The sequence below is a fragment of the Piliocolobus tephrosceles genome, chromosome Y (assembly GCF_002776525.5).
Source record: "Piliocolobus tephrosceles isolate RC106 chromosome Y, ASM277652v3, whole genome shotgun sequence".
Classification (NCBI taxonomy): Eukaryota; Metazoa; Chordata; class Mammalia; order Primates; family Cercopithecidae; genus Piliocolobus; species Piliocolobus tephrosceles.
The window spans coordinates 1,960,836-1,983,821 of NC_045456.1; the positions used below are offsets into that span (position 1 = coordinate 1,960,836).

General features: G+C 36.4%; 1 protein-coding gene across 5 annotated transcripts in view; it reads right to left on the minus strand.

The window, feature by feature from the left end:
* Window positions 1-22,986, minus strand: part of CNKSR2 (connector enhancer of kinase suppressor of Ras 2) — a 294,707-nt gene that overhangs the window by 90,557 nt on the left and 181,164 nt on the right. For 3 of the 5 annotated variants that reach the window (XM_023199069.1, XM_023199071.1, XM_023199073.1), the window contains 2 exons: window positions 2,542-2,631; window positions 643-857 (listed from right to left, as the gene is read on the minus strand). In XM_023199069.1, the coding sequence (XP_023054837.1) occupies window positions 643-857; window positions 2,542-2,631 (305 nt within the window). The remainder of the gene's footprint in view (window positions 1-642; window positions 858-2,541; window positions 2,632-22,986) is intronic. The other 2 variants (XM_023199070.1, XM_023199072.1) reach the window with 1 other exon arrangement.

The window sequence follows — 22,986 nt, forward strand, 5'->3', positions numbered from 1 at the left end:
AACCCCAAGTGATCTGAGTGCTTTGGAAACATCCAGAAAAATGTGCTAGGCATAACCATAGCTAATAAAATTGTGTTTATAACAATAAAAAAAAAAAAAAAAAAAGACTAAGGCTCTATTTCTCCTATGTTCCTCTTCTACTTTCTGCACCCACCCATTACAACAGTTAAGTTATACTGGGACTCTCAGCATGTCTTTCTCCCCATAAAATGGTGTGTCATGTCTTTCCATTTTACCTCTAGCCCTCCTCTCCATGTCTAGCAAATAATAGATGCTCATTTTTCAAATGGAATCATGACTATATTAAAATTGTATCTTTAATGTTGAATTTTGCAGCTATCTGTGCATTGCATAGTATCACACTGATGATTAATCAGCTATTTATTATTGTTCTCCATCAATTTTGTGCATATTAAGTTATCCCATTAAAAATCCAACTTGCTATAACTATGGACTCATTGAACACATAAACTTAGGAAAATAATCAATTACCCATCATTTTTTAAGGGTATAAACTTTAAAGTTAGGCTCTTTTGTGAAAATCTAATAAAAGGATAAAAATAACCTAGACTTTACCCAAAGGAGTCACTTGCCAGTCTCTCAACAAAAACTGTATCAAAGAGTCTTTGAAATTTTACTTACATGGTATAGTGTGGTCTCTGGCACAGGAGTGCCCATGATGTCTTGTCTCAGTGCATCCATTTGTAAACTAGGTAGCAATGAATAGTGAGTTGGGCTATTACTCTTATCACCCTTCTTTTTTGACTTCTTCCCTGTGTCCTTTTTGCTGTTTCTCTGAAACATGTATTCTTCTTGAGCAATCTTTTCATTGCTCATATACCGAAGTAGAGAGTTTTCTACATAAAAAGAGATAAATACACCAATGTAAATACACAAATACACCAAATTTACTATTCTTTCTCAATTGTGCTATTATTAGGTTGGCGCAAAAATAACTGTGGTTTTCCCATCCCTTTTAATTGCAAGAACCGCAATTACTTTTGCCCCAACCTAATATATTTCATTTCAGAACTTTAACTTTATTTAATTTATAAAATATGTAGTGAAATACGGTATATCTTAATTATTTGGTATGATAAGACAATTAAAAGTAGACAGTCGATAGATTATTTCTCCAAGTTTTAGCTTTGGACCAACTACATTAGAATCATCTCTGGAACTTGAATCAGAAGTTCTAGGTGTGTGGCTTATAAAATTTGTAACAAGCTCCCTCACGGGGATTTTGCCAAAGCCTGATAACAAACACCGGCCTGTGGTATGCAAGGTAGCACGCTTGGAGAAGTTGAGGGCCCACATTAAGAACCAATAGTCAGGAAATTTCATTCAGGAATTCTATGCTTAAATTGGTAGTCAGCACTTAGTACTTCACATGGTCCCGCTCCCCACCAACAAAAGTCACTGAAATATGAAGTCCCAAAACAGTGACTCTGAGATAGCATGTGATAAGCATTTCTCTTTTGTATTTTTCTTGATTTATTCTATAGAACAAATGAGATTAGAAATTGAAGATTGGAAAATGGAGTGAATACACAGATATAAAGGAATCTGTCAATGTTTCTGTATTTATCAACATTTTCAGAAATGCTCACTCCATAAAACAAGTATTAAGAAGACTAATGAACCAGATATTCAAGCTTGCTTTTCCATATGGTCTGCGGATCTGTGCAGTAATAAAATAAATTCTGTAAACTGGCTAGAAGTAACAAGAAAACGGGTCAAACATATCATGAAGGAAGCTTAGTGAACTTACATTCTATGAATAGTTTTTTGTTTTGATTTGTTTTATTTTCCACCTATGACCTTACGGCTCTGTACTTCAGAAAGTGGAAGTAGCAGCATGACCCACTGGGCTCACCATACCCACACTTGATCAAATCCTATTTAGTAGGGAAACTTTCAGTTGCTTTCTATTGCTTATCTCTATAGCAGGATAAGTGAACATAAAAACTTACTTTTGGTAGATCCTTCAAGAGTAGCCCACCCCCATGTAAGAAGATAACTCTGAACAGCAAACAGAACAGGAAAGAAAAAGCAAAGTTTTTTTTTTTTTTTTTTTCTATTTCTAGATGGTTTTTGTTAGAAGTCACTGGCCCGGTTTCCATTAGCTTTTAACCCATGTGCTTCAATGCTCATTTTTAGGTTGATTCCATACAAAATTGGTGAGGTTGCATTGCAGACCAATGAGGACTGATGATAAACTCTTTCTATTCACTGAACTTATTTTATGCAGTTTCACACTTCCGACCTTGTGTTTCAAATATTAACTTTCAAGTAACAATCAGATATTTACTTTTAACACCGTACTTATGTACCTGGAATCCCTTAGAAGGCATTCAGAGACAATATCTGTTTAATAATGGGTCAAGATAGTCAAATGCTGGTCTTACTTGGTTTTGTTGCATAATAAAGTCAATGATAGAATAAGTTTTCCACAGAAGCCATAACAATCTATTTATAGAACATTTAAATTTGCTTATTGTTCAAACAACCCAGCCTACACTGAAATTCTAGAACACTTACCTCTTCTACTATCTCTCTTCATCTTATTTGGATCTTCATAGTCCCCCACCCAATTATATTCCACTGGCATAGATATAGGTCGTAGCTTGCCTAAACACAGAGAACAAAGTTCACATCACATTGTTTTTCTTCCCCATGTCTGCTCAAACTTACACTGATTTTTAGCTAAGGTCTACCAAACACACTCACTCTTATGCAACATTATGGTTGGCATTTGTGTAGATGGAGAAAATGTGTTTTGAGCCAGAAGGTGAAACTGCCTATTGGCCAGGTGATAAAGCAAACTTAAGGTACTTTTTATAAATAATAATTAATAGCCTAGGTTAGCTCTCTTAGGAACCCCAGAATTTAAGGGTATAGTTTTTTTTTTTTTTTTTTACAAAGAAGATAATCATATAAGTGATTTTACTCAGTAACTGGATCTCTATCTTACTTCCTAGTGCCCAAGTGTCTATATCTTGATAGCCAACCTCCAAGATGGTAGCTTTCTGTGTTTAACCTGACTACCAGTCATTAACCCACTGTTTCATGTTGGAACACCACAAGAATAACTTTTTATCTTTGCTGCTTCCTATCTCCTATCACCATACATTTTGGACACCACCATGTCTCAAAAATATGATTAAATTCTCTCTCATGTCCTATAGCTGAGTCTGCTGCTAAGCATCTCTTTTGCTACAGTAAGCCTGTCCAGTATACAGATCCAAGTAATCACAGCTTTGGTTTGTCCCATTTCCCCCTGGGTCTGTATCCTTACTAAACAGCATTTCACTTCAGCAAGGATAACTCATGGCAAAGACTTCAATAATAACTTTTATTTCGGTGAGGCTGCAGTATATTATTTCTGTTCCACTTGAAATTCCTGAAGCCTAAAACAGCCAAAGAAAATAATTCAAAAGTTTTAACAGGATACCTAGCACAATGCCTGGCATGAAATAGTTGCTTACTGAATTTCTAGTGAATGAAAAGCAGAGACTCACACAGGACTGGATCGTACAAATAATAATGGTTATTATGATTTTGATAATAGTACAAACATTTATATGTCATTTGCCATATACCACATAGTAACAGTTTTATAAGGATTAAATTGTTTACTCTTGATAATTCAGAGAAATATACTATCATTATCCTCATTTTAACTGATGAGGAAACTAAGGTTATATAACTTGCCCAAGGACATATACCTGTTAAGTACATAGTATCAGGATTCAAACCCAGGCACTCACACTTACTCCTGTCATAATTCTTGGTGACTTCAATATCCACCCTCTGAGAGTCTGGTCTTTCAGTTTCTTGAGGTTCTCTCTCACACTCATTCCTATGGCCATATGCTTACTCTCATCAGCAAAGGCTGCAATCCCTTTAAATATCCAACTTACCAACTACCACCTTTTGTATTTCTAGCACACTACCTACAGTACTCCAAGTCCAACAATTCTTCCTCCTTTAATGTATTAATAACTATCATACCACTTTTCAGTATCTATCAGTCGCCTTTTGTCCCTGAAACTTCCCTCCTTGTCCAGCTAAATTTTATGATTATTATAATCATTCAGTATGTTTTAAAAAATTCTGTTAGGAGAATTCTAATTCTGTTCTTAAGGAAAATGTATCAATCTTATGGCTTCTTATTGTTAACACTGATACAGTTTAGTCTGTTTTGCTAAGCTCTTTTAAAAGATTAACGAGACATGATAAAATTATTAATGAGCCAAAAATGTAGTATTTATTTAATGGTTTCCTTTTAAGGTATGCAAACAACTTTGTAAATGATCACCTAATATTCCAAATTCTCCATCAGTATATCTCTGCTCTTTTACACAGAGGGAATTTGAGTTAGATGATCTGAGGCAGGATAGGTAGTCAAGGAAGTAAACATGTCCTCACACGACGACCATACAGTTAACCCAATAAGCCCCAGCATTCACACTGTAGTCCAGCTCATTCAAACACAGCTATCTACAGTAGGGCATTTCCCCTGCAGGGAGCACATGCATTTTGATTACACCTGTCCTCAGACTGACCCTTTGCTCATTATAATAGTAAACAACACACCCCTGGACAGAGAGTTAAGTTGCTAATGAGACATGCAATGTATGAACAAGCATGTACAGCTACTGTGCATGTGCACCCAGAGGACCACCAAGAATATGCTTACTAGCAACACTTCTTCCCATTCCTTTATGAATAATTATGTAAGACTCTCATAAAGGGAGTCTCCCTAGTGCCAGTATTGGTGGTCTCATCCTTAGGAGCAGCTCGCCCTGAATCCTCTCTCAGGGTGTACTGTCTATTCTACACCTAACTTTCATAACATTCTTTGTCCTTTGCAATAAATTGCTCTATACTACATCTCCTTTGCTGTGGGTCTCTCATTTAAATTCTTTTAAGCTAAGAAGAACCGAGGTCTCACAACAGCCATCTACAGATCCAGGTCAATATTCTGCCCATCGAAAGTAGGGTAAGGGTTTGAGGGAAGGTCTCCTTTTGTCATGTCTATTCCCACCACTTTGCATAATCAGTCCGCCAGATTTTCAATGTTATGAAGGCTACTGTATTTTCAAAATATCTACAATTTATTTCTTTAGGATCTGGTTTTAAAAACAAACTCTACTTCAGCATAGGCACTGAAACTGAAGCAATTAACAGCTCTAGCACTGTTTTTACATGTCACCAAACAATCTTTTGAAAAGTGAAAATCCAATAAATAAGCAGTTAATTGTTTTACTTGCTCTATATGTTATATATATTAAAAAGCTAGTTAGATATTTTTTGAAAATTGGTTGTTTGGAATCAAACATATATACACAAAAACAACAAAAAGAAACATACTTCACACACAGAATATGAAATATATAATCGTATTCATTGTATTTTGTGTCATCTCTGAAATTCTAATGGAGCTAAGTCATTGAAGCATGTAATTAAGCCCTTGATATGTCTGGTTATATAATTAGCCATAGAAACAATTATGCAGAAGATTTTTAACACTGACTTTTCCGGGGATGACTTTTTTTTTTTTTTAACAGAATTATACTGTATATTACTAATGCACAATTGAAGGAAAACATACTAAATTAAAAAATAGAGAGAAAAAGCTTTACTGACATTTACTTTTGGAGAACATCAAGGCTTTGCTTTTATTAGTTATAAAACTATAGATTCAGCAATGCAAATAAAAATAAGTATTTTTAAAAATAAAGTATATTATTGATTTAGGTAGAACAAATAATGTTGCTTATAAGTACTGATTTTTAATTGTCCTAAAATATTGAAGTAGACTTAATAAAGCAGTTAAACCAGTAACATAAGGTAACATTCTTGTATAAATAGCAGTCCATGGCAGATTGAAAAATAGACCATGGCTTAAATTATTTATAATTCCAAATATACAGATCACTGATTACAGCTTGAAAATATGTTTGCTGCTGCATGTATATACAGCAGCATTTTAATTTCACAGGACAGCAAAGTTCAAATGGAAAGATAACTTTATGATTCAATGTTTTAGTGCTGTTGATAAAAAACAAGTGAAACAAAACACCAAAGGTAAGAGTACTATAAGCATTATAGACTTAAATCAAATATACACCATTATTAATACATGCAAAATATTTTTATACTTATATGACTTTTTAAGGCTTTAATGCAAATAGATTGGTTTAATAAAATTAAATACATCTGACCCATTCCTGTGTAAATGTACATAAATAAAACATAAATCTCTGAAAAGCAATCTGGAAAAGTTTAAGACATGTCTTTACATAGTAATACTCATATTGGTTTTTGAAGTTGTAAAGTTAAGATGACTAATTCATGATAAGAATAATGACAGCAAGGAATATAATCAAGAAAATGAGGATTAGAGCCCATTTAACAATTTTTGCTGACCACTTCTTAATGTTTTATTCCTTTAAGTATAAAGCATGTATTAATTGCAGAGTTCATTTGGCACCCTCTCATAAGCCTTGTGATACCACTGTGCTAGTGCCTCATAATATAACCATTATTTTATTTGGTTTTTAATATCTGTTACACATCTAGAGTTTTTTAATTGGTACCTCCATAGAGGCAGGAATTTTGTGCTGTATTTCTTACTGTATTCTAATAAATGTGGTAAAGGTAAAAGATAAATATTTTTATAGAGGCACACAGTAAAAAAGATAAATATTTTTTGGATTTTGTCTGAATTTTATTATATTAATGGCAAGCAGCTTTTTAAGAATTATGGGCTATATTCAGCCGCAAGTAAGCAAATGGAACACAAAACACAATTTTAAGAATATAGACAATGATGAAGTGCTATATAATGACATATCCTAATTACTGTATTTTAATACAAAATTGTTATGCTTGAATGTTAGTGTACAACATTGCTTGAAAATAAACTAATTTTTACCTCAGATAACAAAGGATTTTAGGTGATATCACAAATGCTACAATCCCCTTTGGCAGAGTTAACTGCTCACTCTATTGGGCTCCCTAAGCTTTTTCCTGGTGCCTTTAGCATATATACAATACTTATTATGCTGCATTGTGACATTAGGGAGATCTCAAATTACTGGGTTGCTCATTGGATCCTATTCCCTCTGACCTACTCAAGGGCATGCCTTGAGCAATCCTCCCTTCTTCCTCCTGCATCATCAACTTTTCTCTTTCTACTCAGTCATTCCTATTAGCATATAAACATGCTGTAATTTCTCCAATCGTTTTTTTTTTCAGAATATAAAAATATTTTTATTTCATTTAAAATGATAAAACCATTACATATTAACATAAATAATGCATTTTTAAGGAAAGTAATATTTCCTAAAGACAAAAAAATTTAGAAGAATGACATTTTACATTTTAGCAGATTCTGGCTTAATAAGACAGCTGGATCTCCTCAAACATCTTTAAATTCTAGGACACTTTAAGCTCATGGTGATAAAGTCAGGTCTTTCAAAATTTAGTTTTGTTTGAAAACATCAATTTTGTCATCTCCAATCGTTTTTTAAAAAGTAACTCTCCTCACCCCACAAACCTCTACCCAGCTACCACCTTATTTTTGTTCCCCTTTACAGAAAACCTTGTAGAAAGCTTCTTTGTATTTGTAGCCCCCAATTCTTCTCCTCCTCTTCTCTTCTTGAATCTTCTCCAATTAAGCTCTTGCCCCCACTATTCCATCAAAACTGCTATTGTCAAGGTTTTTAGGGCCTCCATATCGCTAAATCCAATAGACAATTCTCAGAGTCCTTGACTTTTCTGATGTATCTGTAGCATTAGCACCGATTATTACTCCTTCCTTGAAACACTTTCCTTAGCCGGCACCCTAGGACTCTGTCTTCTGGTTTTCCTCTCTTCTTGTCATAAATTCACATGCATCCTTCAGAGCTAAGCAAAAATGTCATTTCCTTAGGGATACAATCCTTGGCCTCTCATTATAGGTCAGGATTCTCTGTGTTTGTCTCATTTCCTCTCAAAGTTCTTCTCTGTAGCATGACAATTACAGTCACATAAGTATTTCTTAATTTAGTTACTTGAATTCTGTCATCCTTCTAGACTGTAAATTTCATGGGGGAAGACAGACTTTTCTACCGTCTACTGTGGTATCTCCCACACTCAGCACAGTACCTTAAACACAGTAACTACTCAATATTTAACTGATTGCATGTTAAGAAAGTAAATAGGGGACTTTCCTCAGACACTAGACCAAAAAGGATCCAAGCTATATCATTAGTTTCTATTTTTGTAGTTTCTTTCCCTTTCCTTCCTTCTAATTTTCCATTTCCTTATTTTCCTCCCTCTTCCTTCCTTCTAAGGCAAGTACGTTACCCTCACCAATTCTCTTCATTTTTCTGACAAATTGAGCTTTACAGAACTGTTTGGCAATCAAGTCAGAACTAGTTCTGTCTCTTGATTTCTTATCTACAAACATTCCCATGTTAAGTTGTCTGTTGAAACACCACTGAATTGCTGTCTTTTTCATTTGTATCGCTTTTAAAAACTCTCTAAAAACATGCTAAAGTCATTATGTTTCGGAGTAATAAACAGCACCTGAGAAGCAATCTTCTCTTACAGTTGTCAAACGTTTAAAAAAAATTTCAAAGAAATTTCTCCATAAGTCTGACGTGCCCTTTAAGGCTCACAACAAAACTTTCTCTAGAGTCTCAGAAAAAGTATACGCATATACACATCTGTTCTGAATATTTTAGCCAATATTTTGATGAAAATGAGTATAGTAAGTAAAGTTAAGCTATATGCTTGTCACATATACTCATCAAAAACCCCACATACCAGACAGAAAAATTACTTTCAGATGGCTGACTGAATTTCTAGGAAAACATCCTGGGGTTATTTAAGGTAGAGAATCACACATTTAAAGAGGCAGTAAAACTGAATTAAATGGAAAGTCAGTAATTTTTAAAGGATAATGGTAACATATCTGGATCCAGTAAAATAAGTAAGAATGAACAATCTGATCTTTATAGCCATGTTTTAAAAATTTCATTTCTGGATAAAAGAGGTTGAAGAAATTGGTTTGTAAACATTTCAATGTGAGGATTATTTAAGGATTACCTTTAATACTTATAAATAATAAAAATCAAATATAAACCCTGTACTGATTAACTTAAAATCTTTTCAGTTTCACTGATGCAGAACAAAACCAGTTAAAATCTCATTTCCAAAATAACCCCATAAAAAAAGTGGGCAAAGGACATGAACAGACACTTTTCAAAAGAAGACATACATGTTGCCAACAATCATATGGAAAAAAGCTCAACATCGCTAATCATTAGGGAAATGCAAATCAAAACCACAGTGAGGCATCATCTCACACCTGTCAGAATGGCTATTACTAAAAAGGAAAAAAAAAAAGAAAAACAGATGTTGGCGAGGTTGTGGAAAAAAAGGAACTCTTATACACTGTTGGTGGAGTATAAATTGGTTTAGCCATTGTGGAAGACAGTGTGGTAATTCCTCAAAGACCTAAAGACAGAAATACTATTGGACCCAGCAATCCTATTACTGGGTATATACCGACAGGAATAGAAGTCACTCTATTATAAAGACATATGTATGTGTATGTTCATTGCAGCACTATTCACAATAACAAAGACATGGAATCAACATAAATGCTCATCAATGATAGACTAAAGAAAATGTGGCACATACAAACCATGGAATACTATGTAGTCATAAAAAAGAACAAGATTATGTTCTTTGCAGGGACATGGATGGAGCTGGAGGCCATTATCCTTAGCAAACTAACACAGGAACAGAAAACTAAATGCTGCATGTTCTCACTTACAAGTGGGAGCTAAATGATGAGAACACATGAATACACAGAGGGAAACCACATGCATTGGGGCCTTTTGGAGGGTGGAAGGTGGGAAGAGGGAGAGGATCAAGAAAAACAACTAACGGGTACTAGTCTAAACACCTGAGTAATAAAATAATCTGTACAACTAACCCCATGACACAAGTTTACCCATGTAACAATCCCACGCTTGTACCTCTAAACTTAAAATAAAAGTTAAAAAAAATCATTTCCAAGAATAAGCTCCATTGTGGTTGTGTATTTTCCTACTGCTTTCTAAAAGTGATATATACCTTAAACGGGGAATAACATGAAAGAATTGCTAAAGGAGAACATACTGAACTGTGTCAAAAATTATATGGCACTTTTAACACTTAATTCCAAGGCTAATTATATTTTGAACCAAATTACCTTTTGTAAGTATTCCACCAGAAGAGGGAACAAGCTATACATACACGTTGGAGTTTGGAAATGTGTTGAAACAGTTGAAATAGTTGAAATGTTGTCTCCATGCATAGAGACAATTTCTTTACATTAGAGGGTTGTGGGAGGAATGAGAAAGGATTTAGATGATTTAAATACTGTTTAAGTGGCAAAAGAGTTCTGGGTCCTCTGAAGGCTCTGGTTGGTATAAAATGAGCTAGGCTAAAATACTTGTCTCTTTGCTGTGCTCAGCATTGATATAAATGTGAACAACAAAGATGACAGAGGCATGTAAATATTACCGGTTAAAAGCATGCAGTTCTCAAGTTAAAGAACTGCAAATTAAAGCAGTCTAGTTTTAAAAAATTTTAGTAAAGTAGTGTGTCTTGCAAATCCTATGAGCATATGGAAGACAGTCACTCTCATGAAAAGTAAAAAAAGATAATAAGGTAACTAGTTGAATATTATTTGAAAATAAATGACATCTTGTAAACTTTACAATTCCTTTCACCTATTTTCCTGAGACCATAACTTGTTAGTGAAGCCAGCAAGAAAGGTAGAGATGAAAAACTTAAGACAGACCAAAGTTTTTTTTTTTTTTTTGGTAATGGAAGCATCACTTTTATTGATAATTTAGGGCCATAATGGACACGTTCACAGAACAAAAATAAGACAATTCGAAAACAATGGAGTGTAAACGTACAGTACACAGGTTAATACTCTTCACCCTCATCCTCTCCCTGATTTCACAGATAATCTGATTTCACAGATAGTCAGTGAAAAAAAAACTGTAAAGAAGTTTCAGGGTAATAAACAGTTGGAGTTAGTCCATGAATACAGACTTTCAAGTTCCTATCCCAGATCTCTTTTCACTACATCAAATTGCCTCAGTGGTGTATCATTCAAGACCATTAGACAAAAATCCAATTAATTTTTCTTCAAAAATTTAATGGCATGTATGATTACTGTTTTTTGTTTGTTTGTTTAAGTGTCCTCACAGCCAGTTTGCAACTCTTGCAAAATACTAAGGCTATGTGAACAACTAATGGAGGATTAGAGCATAAACTGTGGATGTAACTTTTTGTTTGTGGTACAATACCTTAACAATGATGGCAAATAAATTGGTATGACATGATGTGTTGCTTATAAAACAATGCTAAGTTGTCATATGTACATTTTAAAATGGTTGTATACTGTTTTAATTATTTGCTCTAATGTCTCCAGTGATTATTCAGTGTTTAATTTTTACTTATCTCTTTTTGAACACTGAATATTACACCTGACATTTTCTATCTCCAAGGGTCTACTTCTTCCATGATTTCTGGCAAATTATTTTGCAGTGATAGCAGTAATTCCACAGTGGCTTGAAGTATAGAACACCATGTAATGATCTTTCTAGACAGTTTTTCTTACTTTCGTTTGAACTTTCATCATAAACAAGATTTACTCTAGAAAGTAGTTTACATATGGCTTTTCTACAAGATAAGAATGAAGAATGAAGATGACATTCAATAATCCAACTGCTGGGCAGGCTTAAATATCGAGAACAGAGGTTGTTCTATATGCTTATCTGAAAGTCAGCTGTTTGGAACCTAAGACACAAAGAAATCGTATCATTGGTAGTTGGGTCTTTCAGAAGAGCTGCAAAAGTCTTTTAGTATTTTCAGTATTTTCCAAAATACATTCCATAAAACATATTTCCATTGGGAAGCAGGTTAAGTATTATGTGACCAAAAAAGGGATTTAATATACAAACACATTTGGGAAACAGTAAATTAACCCAAATTCAACAAAACTTTCAAAGATGTAGTATGTGAATGTGAATTTATTAATCTCCAAGAGGGGCCTAAAATATGTAAAACTTCCCAATCTTATTTAACGATATAACCTCTTTCTTCTATAGGCTATCTTTCAGAACTGGTGATCTGAAGAACATACTTAGGAAATTGCCGGATTACTTAAGTCATATCGTGATCTGAAAGCTAACATGAATAGCCCTATTTAAATTTTACCTAGCTAGCATTTATTATAGTTTTTTTTTTTTTCTCATGGGGGAAAATGTATTCTGATTTTGACTAGGGATAAACGTATTGTCTCCTGCTCCAGGGTATGTCATGATTAGATTTTCTATTGTAGAACAGGTTAGGTAATCCCAGACGCTCACAACCTTAAACGAATACTTCTGTCCAGAGAATATGCTGTGAATAAATGTTGGTGTATCTTTCCAGGGCAGTAACTTCCCAGGTTCTTTCAATTAAAAAATTATAAGGCAATCAGCTCTGTGCCATACAAGGTCTTTGACTTTGATTTTCTAGTATCTGCTTCTGTATTCAATTTATTTGTAAACTGATTCTTAAGTTAGCCAGGGTTTCTCAGACATTTCAGGCCAGATCATTCTTGTTGGGTGCTGTCCTGAGCACTGCAGGATGTTTAGTAGTATCCTTGGTCTCTATCCATTAGATGCCAGTAGCAACTTCCCACCACAAATTTGACAACAAAATTGTCCCTGGAAATTACCGAATGTCCCCTAGGGGACAATACTGAACCCAGAGAATCACTGAGTGAGACTGTTTCTCTTCTTGGCTTTCCCATTCTGTTTATAAGGGAACACTATTTCATCTAGTTGATATCTTTTTGATTAATTCATCTGAAGAGGTTCCCCCCCCCCCACTTATAGTTTCATCAGCTATGTTTATTTGGTTTGCTAATCCTTGTATTTTATCTACATATTCATACCCTCAAACTTTATTAAAAGTTATTTTTCTTTCTTTTTTTAAAATTATACTTTAAGTTTTGGGATACATGTGCAGAATGTGCAGGTTTGTTAAATAGGTATACACGTGTCATGGTGGTTTGCTGCACCCATCAACCCGTCATCTACATAATGCTATCCTTCCCCTGGTCCCCTACCCCCCAAAAGGACCTGGTGTGTGATGTTCCCCTCTGTGTGTCCGTGTGTTTTCATTGTTCAACTCCCACTTATGAGTGAGAACCTGTGGTGTCTGGTTTTCTTTTCCTGTGTTAGTTTGCTGAGAATGATGGTTTCCAGCTTCATCCATGTCCCTGCAAAGGACATAAACTCATCCTTTTTTTCTTTTTTTTGAGACGGAGTCTCGCTCTCTTGCCCAGGCTGGAGTGCAGTTGCACGATCTTGGCTCACTGCAATCTCTGCTTCCCGGGTTGAAGCCATTCTCTAGTCTCAGCCTCTCAAATAGCTGGGATTACAGGCACATGCTGCCACACTTGGCTAATTTTTTGTATTTTTAGTAGAGACAGGGTTTCACCATGTTGCCCAGGCTGGTCTTGAACTCCTGAGCTCAGGCAATCAACCCACCTCTCTCTCCCAAAGTGCTGTGATTACAGGCGTGAGCTACTGCACCCTGCAAACTGATCCTTTTTTATGGTTGCATAGTATTCCATGGTGTGTATGTGTCACATTTTCTTTATCCAGTTTATCATTGATGGGCACTTGGGTTGGTTCCAAGTCTTTGCTATTGGGCATAGTGTTGCAATAAACATAGGTGTGCATGTGTCTTTATAACGGAATGATTTATTATCCTTTGGGTATATACCCAGTAATGGGATTGCTGGGTCAAATGGTATTTCTGGTTCTAGATCCTTGAGGAATTGCTACACTGTCTTCCACAATGGTTGAACTAATTTACATGCCTACCAACAGCGTAAAAGTGTTCCTATTTCTCCACATCCTCTCTAGCATCTGTTGTTTCCTGACTTTTTAATGATCACCATTCTAACTGGCCTGAGATGGTATCTCACTGTGGTTTTGATTTGCATTTCTCTAATGACCAGTGATGATGAGCTTTTTTTTCATATGTTTGTCCACCGCACAAATGTCTTCTTTAGAGAAGTGTCTGTTCACATCCTTTGCCCACTTTTTGATGGGGTTGTTTGTTTTCCTGTACATTTGTTTAAGTTCCTTGTAGATTCTGGATATTAGCCCTTTGTCAGATAAGTAGATTGCAAAAATTTTCTCCCATTGTGTAGGTTGCCTGTTCACTCTGATGGTAGTTTCTTTTGGTGTGCAGAAGCTTTGTAGTTTAATTAGATCCCATTTGTCTATTTTGGCTTTTGTTGCCATTGCTTTTGGTGTTTTAGTCATGAAGTCTTTGCCCATGCCTATGCCCTGAATGGTATTGCCTAGGTTTTCTTCTAGGGTTTTCATGGTTTTAGGTCTTACATTTAAGTGTTTAATCCATCTTGAGTTAATTTTTCTATAAGGTATAAGGAAAGGGTCCAGTTTCAGTTTTCTGCATATGGCTAGCCAGTTTTCCCAGCACCATTTATTAAATAGGAAATGCTTTCCCCAGTGCTTGTTTTTGTCAGGCTTGTCAAAGATCACATGGTTGTAGATGTGTGGCATTATTTCTGAGGCCTCTATTCTGTTCCATTGGTCTATATATCTCTTTTGATGCCAGTACATGCTGTTTTGGTTACTGTAAACTTGTAGTATAGTTTGAAGTCAGGTAGTGTGATGCCTCCAGCTTTGTTCTTTTTGCTTAGGATTGTCCTGGGTATATGGGCTCTTTTTTGGTTCCATATGAAATCTAAAGTAGTTTTTTTCTAAGTCTGTGAAGAAAGCCAATGGTAGCTTGATGGGGACAGTGTTGAATCTAGAAATTACTTTGGGCAGTATGGCCATTTTCATGATATTGATTCTTCCTATCCATGAGCATGGAATGTTTTTCCATTTGTTTGTGTCCTTTTTGATTTCCTTGAGCAGTGGTTTGTAGTTCTCCTTGAAGAGATCTTTCACATCCCTTGTAAATTGAATTCCTAGGTATTTTATTCTCTTTGTAGCAATTGTGAATGGGAGCTCACTCACGATTTGGCTGTCTATTATTGGTGTATAGGAATGTTTGCAATTTTTGCACATTAATTTTGTATCCTGAGGCTTTGCTTATCAGCTTAAGGGGATTTTGGACTGAGATGATGGGGTTTTCTAAATATACAATCATGTCATCTGCAAACAGGAACAAACTGACTTCCTCTCTTCCTATTTGAATACCCATTATTTCTTTCTCTTGCCTGATGGCCCTGGCCAAAGCTTCCAATACTATGCCGAATAGGAGTAGTAAGAGAGGGCATCCTTGTCTTATGCTGGTTTTCAAAGGGAATGCTTCCAGCTTTTGCCCATTTAGTATGATATTGGCTGTGGGTTTGTCATAAATAGCTCTTATTATTTTGAGATACGTTCCATCATTACCTATTTTATTGAGAGTTTTTAGCACAAAATTCAGCATGCTGAATTTTATCAAAGGCCTTTTCTGCATCTATTGAAAAAATCATGTGGTTTTTGTCATTGGTTCTGTTTCTGTGATGGATGATGTTTATTGATTTGTGTATGTTGAACCAGCCTTGCATCCCAGGGATGAAGCTGACTTGATCGTGGAGGATAAGCTTTGAGATGTGCTGCTGGATTTGGTTTGCCAGTATTTTATCAAGGATTTTCGCATCAATGTTCACCAGGGATACTGGCCTGAAATTTTCTTTTTTTGTTGTGTCTCTGCCAGGTTTTGGTATCAGGATGATGCTGGCCTCATGAAATGAGCTAGGGAGGAGTCCCTCTTTTTCTATTGTACAGAATAGTTTCAGAAGGAATGGTACCAGCTCCTCCTTGTACCTCAGGTAGAATTCGGCTGTGAATATGTCTGGTCCTGGGCTTTTTTTGGTTGGTAGGCTATTAATTACTGCCTCAATTTCAGAACTTGTTATTGGTCTATTTAGGGAGTCAACTTCTTCCTGGTTTAGTCTTGGGAGGGTGTATGTCTCCAGAAATTTATCCATTTCTTCTAGATTTTCTAGTTTAATTGTGTAGACGTGTTTATAGTATTCTCTGATGGTAGTTTGTATTTCTGTGGGATCAGTGGTGATCTCTCTTTTACCATTATTTATTGTGTCTATTTGATTCTTCTCTCTTTTTTTTCCTTATTATTCTGGCTAGTGGTTTATTTTGTTAATCTTTTCAAAAAAACCACCTCTTGGATTCATTGATTCTTTGAAGGGTTTTTCGTGTCTCTATCTCCTTCAGTTCTGCTCTAATCTTAGTTATTTCTTGTCTTATGCTAGCTTTTGAATTTGTTTGCTCTTGCTTCACTAGTTCTTTTAATTGTTATGTTAGGGTGTCGATTTTAGATCTTTCCCACTTTCTCCTGTGGGCATTTAGTGCTATAAATTTCCCTCTACACACTGCTTTAAATGCGTCCCAGAGATTCTGGTACATTGTGTGTTTGTTTTCATTGGTTTCAAATAACTTATTTATTTGTGACTTAATTTCATTATTTACCCAGTAGTCATTCAGGAGCAGGTTGTTCAGTTTCCACGTTGTGCAGGTTTGAGTGACTGTCTTAATCCTGAGTTCTAATGTGATTGCACTGTGGTCTGAGAGACTGTTTGTTATAATTTCTGTTCTCTTGCATTTGCTGAGGAGTGTTTTACTTCCAATTCTGTGGTCAATTTTAGAATAAGTGCAATGTGGTGCTGAGAAGAATGTATATTCTGTTGATTTGGGGTGGAGAGTTCTGTAGATGTCTATAAGGTCTGCTTGATCCAGACCCGAGTTAAAGTCCTAAATATCCTTGTTAATTTTCTGTCTCATTGATCTGAATAATACTGACAATGGGGTGTTAAAGGCTCCCACTATTATTGTGTGGGAGGGGAGTCTAAGTCTCTTTGTAGATCTCTAAGAATTTGCTTTATGAATCTGGGTGCTCCTGTATTGGGTGCATATATATTTAGGATAGTTAGCTCTTCTTGTTGCACTGATTCCTTTACCATTGTGCAATGCATTTGTATTTTTGATCATTGTTGGTTTAAAGGTTGTTTTATCAGAGACTAGGATTGCAACCCCTGTTTTTTTTTTTTTTTTTTTTTTTGGTTTTTTTGTTTTTTTTTTTTTTTGCTTTCCATTTGCTTGGTAAATATTCCTCCATCCCTTTATTTTGAGCCCATGTGTGTCTTTGCACGTGAGATGGGTCTCCTGAATACGGTACACCGACGGATCTTGACTCTTTATCCAATTTGCCAGTCTGTGTCTTTTAATTGGGGCATTTAGTCTGTTTACATTTAAGGTTAATATTGTTATGTGAGAATTTGATCCTGTCATTATGATGCTAGCTGGTTATTTTGCCCATTAGTTGATGCAGTTTCTTCATAGTGTTGATGGTCTTTACAATTTGGTATGTTATTGCACTGGCTGCTGCCAGGTTTCCTTTCCGTACTTAGTGTTTCCTTCAGGAGTTCTTGTAAGGCAGGACTGGTGGTGACAAAATCTCTCGGCATTTGCTTGTCTGTAAAGGATTTTATTTCTCCTTAGTTTATGAATCTTAGTTTGGCTGGATATGAAATTCTGGGTTGAAAATTCTTTTCTTTTAGAATGTTGAATGTTGGCCCCCACTCTCTTCTGGCTTGTAGGGTTTCTGCCGAGAGATCTGCTGTTAGTCTGATTGACTTCCCTTTGTTGGTAACCTGACCTTTCTCTCTGGCTGCCCCAAACCTTTTTTTCCTTCATTTCAAACTTGGTAAATCTGATGATTATGTGTCCTGGGGTTGCTCTTTTCGAGGAGTATCTTCGTGGTTTTCTCTGTATTTCCTGAATTTGAATGTTGGCCTGTCTTGCTAGGTTGGGGAAGTTCTCCTGGATAATATCCTGCAGAGTGTTTTCCAACTTGGTTCCATTCTCCCAGTTCCTTTCAGGTACACCAAAAAAGACCCAATGTAGTTTGGTTTTTTCACATAGTCTCATATTTCTTGGAGGCTTTGTTTATTCTTTTTCGTTCTTTTGTCTCTAATCTTGTCTTCATGCTTTATTTCATTGAGTTGATCTTCAATCTCTGATATCCTTTCTTCTGCTTGATCGATTCGGCTATTGACACTTGTGTATGCTTCACGAAGTTCTCATGCTGTGTTTTTCAGCTCCATCAGGTCATTTATGTTATTCTCTAAATTGGTTATTCTAGTTAGCAATTCCTCTAACCTGTTTTCAAGGTTCTTAGCTTCCTTGCATTGGGTAAGAACATGCTTCTTTAGCTCAGGAGTTTGTTATTACCCATCTTCTGAAGCTTACTTCTGTCAGTTTGTCAAACTCATTCTCCATCCAGTTTTGTTCCCTTTCTGGCAAGGAGTTGTGATCCTTTGGACAAAAACAGGCATTCTGGTTTTTGGAATTTTCGGCCTTTTTGTGCTGGTTTTTCCTCATCTTCATGGATTTATCTACTTTGATCTTTGATGTTGGTGACCTTTGGATGGGGTTTTTGTGTGGATGTCCTTTTTGTTGATGGTAATGCTATTCCTTTCTGTTTGTTAGTTTTCCTTCTAACAGTTAGGCTCCTCTGGTGCAGGTCTGCTGGAGTTTGCTGGAGGTCCACTCCAGACCCTGTTTGCCTGGGTATCACCAGCAGAGGCTGCAGAACAGCAAAGATTGCTGCCTGTTCCTTCCTCTGGAAGCTTCATCCCAGAGGGGCACCCGCCAGATGCCAGCCAGAGCTCTCCTGTATGAGGTATCTGTCGACCCCTGCTGGGAGGTGTCTCCCAGTCAGGAGGCACGCAGGTTCAGGGACCCACTTAAGGAGACAATCTGTCCCTTAGCTGAGCTTGAGTGTTGTGCTGGGAGATCTGCTGCTCTCTTTAGAGCTGGCAGGCAGGAATGTTTAAGTCTGCTGAAGCTGCACCACAACCGCCCCTTTCCCCGGGTGCTCTGTCCCAGGGAGATGGGAGTTCTGTCTATGAGCCCCTGACTGGGGCTGCTGCCTTTCTTTCAGAGATGCCCTGCCCAGAGAGGAAGAATCTAGAAGAATCTAGAGAAGAATCTAGACAGTTTGGCTACCGTGGCTTTGCTGAGGTGTGATGGGCTCCACCCAGTTCAAACTTCCCAGAGGCTTTGTTCACACTGTGAGGGGAAAACTGCCTACTAAAGCCTCAGTAATAGTGGATGCCCCTCCCCCCACCATGGTTGAGCATCCCAGGTCCACTTCAGACTGCCGTGCTGGCAGTGAGAATTTCAAGACAGTGGATCTTAGCTTGCTGGGCTCCATGGGGGTGGGATCCGCTGAGCAAGACTACTTGGCTCCCTGGCTTCAGCCGCCTTTCCAGGGGAGTGAACAGTTCTGTCTCGCTGGCATTCCAGGTGTCAACGGGGTATGAAAAAACTCCTGCGGCTAGCTTGGTGTCTGCCCAAATAGCCACCCAGTTTTGTGCTTGAAACTCAGGGCCCTGGTGGTGTAGGCACCTGAGGGAATCTCCTGGTCTGTGGGTTGCAAAGACTGCGGGAAAAGCATAGTATCTGGGCTGGAATGCACCGTTCCTCGTGGCATAGTCCCTCATGGCTTCCCTTGGCTAGGGGAGGGAGTTCCCCGACCCCTTGCACTTCTAGGGTGAGGCGATGCCCCACCATGCTTCTGCTCACCCTCCATGGGCTGTACCCACTGTCTCACCAGTCCCAATGAGATGAGCCAGGTACCTCAGTTGGAAATGCAGAAATTACCCACCTTCTGTGTTGATTTCACTGGGAGCTGCAGACTGGAGCTGTTCCTATTTGGCCATCTTGCCAGCCACCAAAAGTTCTTTTTCTTAATCTTACTGTTTTATCCATTACATAGTACCTTGAATTCTTTAAGAATGATCTTTTCTTCCTAGGTTCAATTTCTTTAAGGCTCTTCATTTTATTTATTTTATATATTATATTATTCTTCCATTTTTTAAGCAACTAATCAAAAACTTTAAAACAATGTGGGGGCTGAACTGTTTTCAGATTCCTGATGCTGAGAGGTTATAACTGGGCCCTTCTAAACCAGCGTAGCTGATGATTTTTATACTGGAGCTTAAGAGGATTTGGATAAGGGCAATTTGCAATGTTATTAACTATTTGAAAGATCTTCCTTCTGTTTTGGTTTGCAAAATCAAACCAAAATAAACCAAAAAGCTCTACTTATATTTCATTTAACTGCTATAATTTAAATGGCCAGTTATTGGCTTGGTAGAGGGACAAAACATGTGGAAAGACTTCTAGTCACTTTGTCCTTTACTAACTTTGTCCTTTACTAAGTAAGTCCTTCCACAGAAGACTTGAAAAATCTTTGGGACATTTTTATTTATGAGCAGCAAGCATTTATTATACCATCTAAGGCATCATTTCTTGAGTTCTTTCTATGAGGCAAGAACTCTGCTAATTAGCCAGGCATGATGGCACATGCCTGTAATCTCAGCTACTCGGGAGGCTGAGGCAGAGAACTGTTTGTATCCAAGAGGCAGAGGTTGCAGTGAGCCGAGATCGTGCCATTGCACTCCAGCCTGGGCAACAGGGCGAGACTCGGTCTCAAAAAAAAAAAAAAAAAAAAAAAAAAAAGAAAGAAAGAAAAGAACTCTACTAAGTACTTGATATATGTTGTCTAATGTAATCCTCATAAAAAAAAACACCATGAGTAGTATTACTATTCCATTTTACAGATAAGGAAACAAAAATACAGGGAGGTTAAGTCTCAAGCTCAAGGTCAATTTGCTATTAAAAACCAAGCTGTGACAGCAAATTCAAGTCTATTTGACCTCATAATTCATGCTCTTCTATATCCATCAGTAAAATTGTACAAATTAAGGAAGAATGCCTTCCTTAGATGATTTCTCCAAGTTTTACATTAGAAACATACTACTTTCTAATTCTATGTCAAAATATTGTTGAACTGCTTTTTCATCAATTACATGGTTCCTTACCACCATCAGCTTGATGCTCAAAATTATTTTGTGAGGCTAACCAACATGTAGTCTTTATGAAATTTATTAAATAAGTCTAAAGGAATAAGAATTCCCATGAATATAGTGCACATCCCATATTTCTTCATTTTTGAATCACTAATTTCTATTTCTATGGTTAGTTCTTCTTTGGAAATCATACATTTTACTTGAACACAAAAATTTCCCATGGGTAGAATCCTATTTTCTTTTGTCTCCAGAATAGCTGATTAATGACAGCTAACTTTTACCTGATAAGGAAGATTATTTACATTTTAAAATCATAGGACAGAGAGACCCTGGGACCTACAGACACTATCCTAACTTCACATTGATAAAACTCAGTTTATGATGTCATTGCCCATAGGCTCTTCATCATACTGCTTTAAGTCACTCAAGCCATTTGCTATTTATGTGGATAAAAAGGACATGGCATTTGATTTTCTCTTGTCCCAACTACTCAGGTAGAAAATGTTCAGGTATAATGTTACAGAAATTAATTTTCCTCAATGCACCATGTGTGCAAATAACATTTATGAGGATAATTTCTAAAATATCTACTGGACATTCATTCCTGTGCTTTTTGTGAGGTCCTGGATTTTCAATAAATCAGAAAAGGTCTGGATTCCTACCTTCAAACCAACACTATTTGGTGATATTATTGTTAAAAGATATGTTTTCCTCCTATTCTTATAAAATATGACCATTCATGGCCACAAATGGACTCAGCCAACTGTGTCTACCTTTTAGCATGTTTCTATGCATAGAAATGTGTTATGATGAAATAGCAAGGGCAAGGAGTCCATGTACAGCAAGATGGAAAAGCTGATGGGAAATATTACCATTTTGAAAAGTTGCCAAGCAACTGATCTCATCAAATTTGAGCCTTTGCCTTTGAAGCCTGAGAATGAGACCCTATATAGTTAAAATGATTTAATGCCAACTTTTCCCTGTTTCTATTTTCATGTTAAAGCTTCTATGTAATAATGACAATAATGAAAACAAACACCCAACATACTGGGCACTGAAGCAATTTACAATGTCTTATCACCAAATTCTCACAAAACTCTACAAGGCAGATATTATCATATTCATTTAATAAGAAAATTGAGGCCCAGAGTAACATCCCCAAGGTCACACTGGAATAATTAGATGGCAGACAAAATTACCAAGTATGGCTGATGCTACAGCCAATGCTAGTAACCACTAATCTAGATTGCTTCTGCTACTGGTATCCACATTTACAGAAATTATTCTTGTCTATCTTTTTAGGAAAGTAAACCTATTTTATGCTCTCTGATTTAAAAAGGACATAACACATTGTTGTTCATTTTACATCTCAGTTTAGCAGTCTTTTCCTAAGGCCTGTCAGGTTCATATCTATGATCTATGTAAATACATGCTCATTACAGTGTTATTAAATCCAAAACAACATACACAAGAACATATAAAATCAGACTTAGTTCTGCTTGCTGGAATCAAATTCTTGAATTTAGAATGAGGGATGTAATTTTTGGAAATTATTTACCTACAATTACAAAAGTATTTTCATCACATTTAGCTAGCATTACCTCTGGCAAAGGTCAAAAAAATATTCATGAGTACTTAATCCTAGCTCTATCACTTACTAGTTGGGTAAGTTATTTAACCTTTAAGTTTTTTAGATTTCTCATCTGTAAAACAAATATTTTATTAGTACATACCTCATAGGGTTGTTGTGAGGATTAAATGGATTAATGCCTTTTAAATGCTTAGAACTGTGTTTGGCATACCTGAACACTCAACAGGTATTACAGTAAGTACTCACTCAATGTTGTCTCTAGGTTCTTGGAAACTGGGACTTAAAGTGAAACCACAGATTACAAAACCATCTTCTTCCTCATTGTTATAAGAAAATGACATTGAAGGAAATGGCATTGGGATCAGCTGTGCATCATTTTGCTTAAAGTCCCAGTTTCCAAGAACCTGTAGATGATGTT